The sequence below is a fragment of the Lottia gigantea genome (genome assembly GCF_000327385.1).
Source record: "Lottia gigantea unplaced genomic scaffold LOTGIsca_361, whole genome shotgun sequence".
Classification (NCBI taxonomy): Eukaryota; Metazoa; Mollusca; class Gastropoda; family Lottiidae; genus Lottia; species Lottia gigantea.
This window is the reverse complement of record NW_008709225.1, coordinates 16460-24710: the sequence shown is the minus strand read 5'-3', so window position 1 is coordinate 24710 and position 8251 is coordinate 16460. Positions and strand designations below refer to the sequence as shown.

Genomic DNA, 8251 nt, shown 5'->3' with positions numbered 1-8251 from the left:
TGCAGTGGGTATGTGTGTCCATTTTTATACTTACATATAGAAATAAACAGGTAAATTTGACCAGGATAATGACTTAGGTTCATGAGGTTCTTGTCTACCTTGTTCTTGAAAACGCGTTCAATTTTTAGCTTGTAAACCCTTCAAAAGGCACAAATCTTGATGGATTTCAACGAAACTTGGTGTGAGTGTTTGTAATTACCCAAGGATGAACCCTATTGAAAATCAGAAAAATCGAAAAATATTTAGTGTGAGTTATTGCCCTTGTTCTTAAAAAAATAAGTTCAAGTTTTAGCCTGTAAACATTCTAGAAGGCCCAATTCTTGACAGATTTTGACAAAACTTGGTAATATTATTCAGTATCGCCCTAAAGAGTTCAAAAGAAGTGTATGACTGAAGGTTGAATATTTCATACTGGTAATTGTTACTGTACTGCTAAATATTTTTATTTAAAATCAAAGCTGTCAGTGGGCGTATATTACCTTGCCTGGCAATCTGTCTTGTTTCTATTTATAGATATATTTTCTGGTCTGACTGGGGAAGTAATCCGAAGATTGAGAGAGCCACCATGGCTGGAAATCAACGACAAGCTATAGTGGACAGTGATCTAGGATGGCCGAATGGTCTGACCATAGATTACGATGAACAGATGTTATATTGGGCTGACGCAATGAAGTAAGTTTGTACTTCCCTTTCTTGTGAGATATTGAACTGCAATGGTGGGTGTGGTGCCAGACAGGGTATACTTACTCTTCTAGACACCTGATACCACTTTTCATTATAAAATACTCACTTATAATTGATATACTTCCTCATGTGAGCAGTTTTGTGTCAGGCAGGGTATGCTTACTCTTCTAGACACCTGATACCACTTTTCATTATGAAATACTCACTTATAATTGATATACTTCCTCATGTAAGCAGTTTTGTACCAGGCAGGGTATGCTTACTCTTCTAGACACCTGATACCACTTTTCATTATGAAATACTCACTCATTATAATTGATATACTTCCTCATGTAAGCAGTTTTGTGTCAGGCAGGGTATGCTTACTCTTCTAGACACCTGATACCACTTTTCATTATGAAATACTCATTTATAATTGATATACTTCCTCATGTAAGCAGTTTTGTGTCAGGCAGGGTATGCTTACTCTTCTAGACACCTGATACCACTTTTCATTATGAAATACTCACTCATTATAATTGATATACTTCCTCATGTAAGCAGTTTTGTGTCAGGCAGGGTATGCTTACTCTTCTAGACACCTGATACCACTTTTCACTATGAAATACTTACTCACTTATAATTGTTATACTTCCTCATGTGAACAGTTTTGTGCCAGGCAGGGTATGCTTACTCTTCTAGACACCTGATACCACTTTTCATTATGAAATACTCACTCATTATAATTGATATACTTCCTCATGTGAGCAGTTTTGTACCAGGCAGGGTATGCTTACTCTTCTAGACACCTGATACCACTTTTCATTATGAAATACTTACTCACTTATAATTGATATACTTCCTCATGTGAGCAGTTTTGTCTTGATATCTTGATATAAACAGTACATCTTGATATAAACAGTACATCTTGATATAAACAGTACATCTTGATATAAACAGTACATCTTGATATAAACAGTACATCTTGATATAAACAGTACATCTTGATACAAACAGTACATCTTGATACAAACAGTACATCTTGATATAAACAGTACATCTTGATATAAACAGTACATCTTGATATAAACAGTACATCTTGATATAAACAGTACATCTTGATACAAACAGTACATCTTGATACAAACAGTACATCTTGATATAAACAGTACATCTTGATATAAACAGTACATCTTGATACAAACAGTACATCTTGATATAAACAGTACATCTTGATATAAACAGTACATCATTTTACATCTTGATATAAACAGTATATCTTGATATAAACAGTACATCTTGATATAAACAGTACATCTTGATATAAACAGTACATCTTGATATAAACAGTACATCTTGATATAAACAGTACATCTTGATATGTTTTATAGAGATCGTATAGAGAGATCTAATATACATGGAATGTACAGAGAGATAATAATACAGACAACTGTACATCCCTTCTCCTTGACGATTTATAAACAGTACATCTTTTGGACGGATTGGACGCTCAGTAAGTATTCTTTTTGATTTACGAACTTTTGTTCCCTTTTTTATGAGCTTTCATTTTTAATATAGACTTCAGTTAATCTTATTAAAATTAGACCAAAGTTTCGTTCCGTTTTTTATTAGCTTTTATTTTTTATGTAGCCACTTCAGTTAGGGTCTAACGACAGCCCTCTTGAACATTTGTCAAATTAACCTTTTGACCTTGCCCTGCTTTAGCCAATCAAATTAATGAATGACGTATTTATTTTGACAGGAGGTGTTTTCCGCGCGGAGAAACATACAGGTTCGGATATGAAGATGTTGATTCAGGGTATTTCAGCTCGACCAATGGGAATAGTTGTTTTCTCTCCAGACAGACAGAAATGTACGTACGATATTTTGGTGTCTGCGTTATGCCAACTGATTGATTTTGCTACTTTTTTGCATCAGTATTTTTTCGCAGTTTGCAAATTGGTTGTGATAGCAATGATCTGCCTTCGATCCTAAAAAAGTGTACTACATGAATGTTTGCTATCACCCAGGGATGAACCCTATTGAAAATCAAAAAAATCAAAAAAAATTTAGTTTGAGTTATTGCCCTTGTTCTTGAAATGCTCGTAAACACTCTAGAAGGTTTAAATATTGACAGATTTTGACAAAACTTAGTATGAGTGTTCGTAATCACCCAAGGATGAACCCTATTGAAAATCAAATAAATCAAAAAATATTTAGTATGAGTTATTGCCCTTGTTCTTAAAAAACGTGCTCAGGTTTTAGCCTGTACACACTCTAGAAGGCCCAATTCTTGACAGATTTCGATGAAACTTGGTAATATTATTCAGTATCGCCTCAAAAAGTTCAAAAGAAGTGTATGACTGAAGGTTGGATATTTCATACTGGTAATTGTTACTGTACTGGCAAATATTTTTATTTTAAAATCAAAGCTGTCAGTGGGCGTATATTACCTTGCCTGGCAAGCTATCTTTTATTTTTTCAGGTGATGATAATCCATGTGCTAAATTTAACGGGGGTTGTAGTCATGGATGTCATCCGTCGCCGAAAGGAGAACCAGAATGTTCATGTCAAGAGGGAAGTGGATTAGTTCTGGGTAAGGACGGAAAAATGTGTATACCAGAGAACCATAATTGTACGTCAACACAGTTTGTATGTGAAAATGGCCGATGTTTGATACAGAGATGGGTCTGTGATATGGATGATGACTGTAGAGATAATAGTGATGAGAACCCCAATCACTGTGGTATGTAAAATTATTATTTTTACCCTGGTTTCCCCCTGTCAGTGATTCAGGTTGGAGGGGCTGACAGTTTCCACCTGTCAGTGATTCAGGTTGGAGGGGCTGACAGTTTCCACCTGTCAGTGATTCAGGTTGGAGGGGCTGACAGTTTCCACCTGTCAGTGATTCAGGTTGGAGGGGCTGACAGTTTCCACCTGTCAGTGATTCAGGTTGGAGGGGCTGACAGTTTCCACCTGTCAGTGATTCAGGTTGGAGGGGCTGACAGTTTCCACCTGTCATTGATTCAGGTTGGAGGGGCTGACAGTTTCCACCTGTCAGTGATTGAGGTTGGAGGGGCTGACAGTTTCCACCTGTCAGTGATTCAGGTTGGAGGGGCTGACAGTTTCCACATGTCAGTGATTCAGGTTGGAGGGGCTGACAGTTTCCACATGTCAGTGATTCAGGTTGGAGGGGCTGACAGTTTCCACCTGTTAGTGATTCAGGTTGGAGGGGCTGACAGTTTCCACATGTCAGTGATTCAGGTTGGAGGGGCTGACAGTTTCCCCCTGTCAGTGATGCTAAAAAGTCCTTCAGAATCTTGATTAAATCGCTGGACTCCTGATGGGTAGTGCTTGAGGCACTTGATTACTGAGAAAAAGAGTTGCCTGTGCATCTCAGTTCTGCTTAGTTCCTTCTGTGTTTAATGACTGGTTTTAAACCAATGAAACCCTTCTGCTAAATTACTTTTGATTCGCTATTTTGACATCTTTCTAAGGGTTAATTTTTCCATTACAGCTCTGATGGAATTTTTTTAAAAATTGATCGTTTTTTTTTTAGTTGAATTTGATTATTTCAGCTCTTCACACTTGTGATCCGACACATTTTCGTTGTAATAATGGCCGCTGTATTCCTCTCAGATATCGTTGTGATTTCGATGACGACTGTCGAGATAATTCTGATGAATTCGATTGTCGTAAGTAATTAATTTATTCTGTATATACGTTATATTTGTGTGTTAAAGATCCCTCGACAGTTGGAAATCGAAAAAGAGCAGGCTAATGTCGCTGTCCTGACAAAATTTCCCTCATTGTACATTGCATGGCGTTACCCGTCTGCAACAAAAACATATTGGTGAAACATTGGTAGCAGCTGAATAACTTTTCACATGAGGAAATATATCAATTATAAATGTTATATTTTAGCCTACCCTACGTGTGGTCCAGACCAATTTAGCTGTTTAAATTTCCGCTGTATTGATAAAGGTCAAGTTTGTGACGGGGTTGATAATTGTCGAGACGGAAACAAAACAGATGAAATGAATTGTCGTACGTAATCTTTTTAAAGATGGGTTTCCTTATTTTTTAGAGTCAAGTTTCTAATGAATTATCATGTATTCTTAATCATATCATTATGTTCTTATTGCATATAATTAAAGATGGGTTTCCTTATTTTTTAGAGTCAAATTAAGCAAACTATTTGATTAATTGGTGTTTCTAATGAATTATCATGTATTCTTAATCATATCATTATGTTCTTATTGCATATAATTAAAGATGGGTTTCCTTATATTTTAGTGTCAAATTAAGCAAACTATTTGATTAATTGGTGTTTCTAATGAATTATCATGTATTCTTAATCATATCATTATGTCCTTATATAAAAATCAAAAAAATCAAAAATGTTTAGTATGAGTTATTGCCCTTGTTCTGTCAGTGGGTGTATATTACCTTGCCTGACAAGTTATCATTTATCTTGAATTCAAAGAGTTCAAAAGAAGTGTATGACTGAAGGTTGAATATTTCAAGAACAAGGGCAATAACTCATACTCAATGTTATTCAGTATCACCCTAAAGAGTTCAAAAGAAGTGTATGACTGAAGGTTGAATATTTCATACTGGTAATTGTTACTGTACTGCTAAATATTTTTATTTAAAATCAAAGCTGCCAGTGGGCGTATATTATCTTGCCTGACAATCTATCTTTCTATTTCAGCTCCGCGAGTTTGTCCCTCCAATCAAGTGAAATGTCCTAACACCAATATCTGTATTGTAAGACGGTATATGTGTGATGGAGACGACGACTGCGGAGATAATTACGATGAAAATCCTCTCTTCTGTAATCAGGTCACGTGTGCTGCAGGTAAGGTCAACTTTTGTGTAACCGAGGCCCTGAAAGGCCGTGGAAAAGGGACATTGAACCTCGTATAATAATATATTTTACGAGGTTTTAAATATGACTGTTTTTATACGTGTTATTTAATTAGTGTTTTTTGGGTTATTTACAATCAAGCTAAGAATACAAGGTTTTACTTTACTAGGGTACCAAAAAGTCAAAATGACTTGAGGTTGAGGTTTCAAGCGGTCACACATGATATTTGAGGATGGACCGTAGCTCAGTATGTTAGGGTGTTAGAATCTTGATGCCATCTGCTTGGTGTAATGGTGTAATGGTATTTATTTCAGGTGATTTCTACTGTACTGAAACACATAAATGTATTCCTGGAGCTTGGCATTGTGATGGAGAAAACGATTGTGGTTCTAACGAGGATGAATCAGAATACTGCTGTACGTTTTTTAATTTCTTATATTCTTAAAGAGATTGTAAAAAGGTTTTCTAAATTTTTTAAGTATATCAGGGACACTGATAGTATCAATTTACACCATTCTAATTTTCAATCAGACGTCTGTGGTTCTTGTTAAAGAGATTGTAAAAAGGTTTTCTATATTTTTTATGTGTATCAGGGACACTGATAGCATCAATTTACATCATTCTAATTTTCAATCAGACGTCTGTGGTTCTTGTTAAAGAGATTTCAAAAAGGTTTTCTAAATTTTTTATGTATATCAGGGACACTGATAGCATCAATTTACATCATTCTAATTTTCAATCAGACGTCTGTGGTTCTTGTTAAAGAGATTGTAAAGAGGTTTTCTAAATTTTTTATGTGTATCAGGGACACTGATAGCATCAATTTACATCATTCTAATTTTCAATCAGACGTCCGTATTTCCTGCAATTCCTGTAAAACTTTGAAATGATTTGAATATTCAGATTAACCTTGGTTTCTGATTGTAGCGTTTAACAATCGAACATGTTTTGGTAACCAGTTTACCTGTGATAGTGGTAAATGTATTTCGTCACGCTGGGTTTGTGACGGTACCGACGATTGTGGTGATAACTCTGATGAAGCCGACACCCTCAATTGTGGTACGTTTTTAAAAATTTCCCTCATTGTACACTGCTTGGTGTTTGCCTGTCCAATGAGTAAAACTCATTTTGTTTATTGACAACTGATATTGAAAAAGAGAAGGCTAATGCAGCTGTCCTGTCTAAATTTCCCTCATTGCACACTGCATGGTGTTGTCGGTCTTCATTAGCCCACATGGTGCAGAACAGTAGGATGTAAAACTCCATTCATTTCATTTCATTTTTACGTAAAAGTCCAACATGGAAAATGGAAGGGATGTCATTCCACACTTCATTAAGTTTGAAAGTTAAATTCCCAAATTTAGCTGGTTGAGTAAATGTGAAGAAAACCATATCTCATTAAAATTGGTCTAAAATAAACTTTCTGAAATATACTGTAAAACTTTTAACTTCAGTTATGTTAATTTTAATTTTATTTTTTCATCTGAGAAGTGTTTATCTGACTAAATTTTAACTTGAATTTGTCCAATAATGTTAATTTTGATTTTATGTTTTCATCTGAGAAGTGTTTATCTGACTAATTTTAACTTGAATTTGTCCAATAATGTTAATTTTGATTTTATATTTTCATCTGAGAAGTGTTTATCTGACTAATTTTAACTTGAATTTGTCCAATAATGTTAATTTTGATTTTATGTTTTCATCTGAGAAGTGTTTATCTGACTAATTTTAACTTGAATTTGTCCAATAATGTTAATTTTGATTTTATGTTTTCATCTGAGAAGTGTTTATCTGACTAAATTTTAACTTGAATTTGTCCAATAATGTTAATTTTGATTTTATGTTTTCATCTGAGAAGTGTTTATCTGACTAATTTTAACTTGAATTTGTCCAATAATGTTAATTTTGATTTTATGTTTTCATCTGAGAAGTGTTTATCTGACTAATTTTAACTTGAATTTGTCCAATAATGTTAATTTTGATTTTATATTTTCATCTGAGAAGTGTTTATCTGACTAAATTTTAACTTGAATTTGTCCAATAATGTTAATTTTGATTTTATGTTTTCATCTGAGAAGTGTTTATCTGACTAATTTTAACTTGAATTTGTCCAATAATGTTAATTTTGATTTTATATTTTCATCTGAGAAGTGTTTATCTGACTAAATTTTAACTTGAATTTGTCCAATAATGTTAATTTTGATTTTATATTTTCATCTGAGAAGTGTTTATCTGACTAATTTTAACTTGAATTTGTCCAATAATGTTAATTTTGATTTTATGTTTTCATCTGAGAAGTGTTTATCTGACTAATTTTAACTTGAATTTGTCCAATAATGTTAATTTTGATTTTATGTTTTCATCTGAGAAGTGTTTATCTGACTAATTTTAACTTGAATTTGTCCAATAATGTTAATTTTGATTTTATGTTTTCATCTGAGAAGTGTTTATCTGACTAATTTTAACTTGAATTTGTCCAATAATGTTAATTTTGATTTTATATTTTCATCTGAGAAGTGTTTATCTGACTAATTTTAACTTGAATTTGTCCAATAATGTTAATTTTGATTTTATGTTTTCATCTGAGAAGTGTTTATCTGACTAATTTTAACTTGAATTTGTCCAATAATGTTAATTTTGATTTTATGTTTTCATCTGAGAAGTGTTTATCTGACTAATTTTAACTTGAATTTGTCCAATAATGTTAATTTTGATTTT

At 33.6% G+C, this 8251-nt stretch overlaps 1 protein-coding gene across 1 annotated transcript in view; it reads left to right on the top strand.

The window, feature by feature from the left end:
• Nucleotides 1-565: 565 nt before the first annotated feature.
• Nucleotides 566-8251, top strand: part of LOTGIDRAFT_175727 (hypothetical protein) — a gene marked incomplete at both ends in the record, with an annotated part of 16329 nt that continues 8643 nt past the window's right edge. Inside the window, 9 exons of the mRNA XM_009058948.1 lie at nt 566-672; nt 2055-2176; nt 2426-2536; nt 3149-3409; nt 4242-4358; nt 4588-4710; nt 5378-5524; nt 5848-5949; nt 6461-6592. Of these exons, the coding sequence (XP_009057196.1) occupies nt 566-672; nt 2055-2176; nt 2426-2536; nt 3149-3409; nt 4242-4358; nt 4588-4710; nt 5378-5524; nt 5848-5949; nt 6461-6592 (1222 nt within the window). The remainder of the gene's footprint in view (nt 673-2054; nt 2177-2425; nt 2537-3148; nt 3410-4241; nt 4359-4587; nt 4711-5377; nt 5525-5847; nt 5950-6460; nt 6593-8251) is intronic.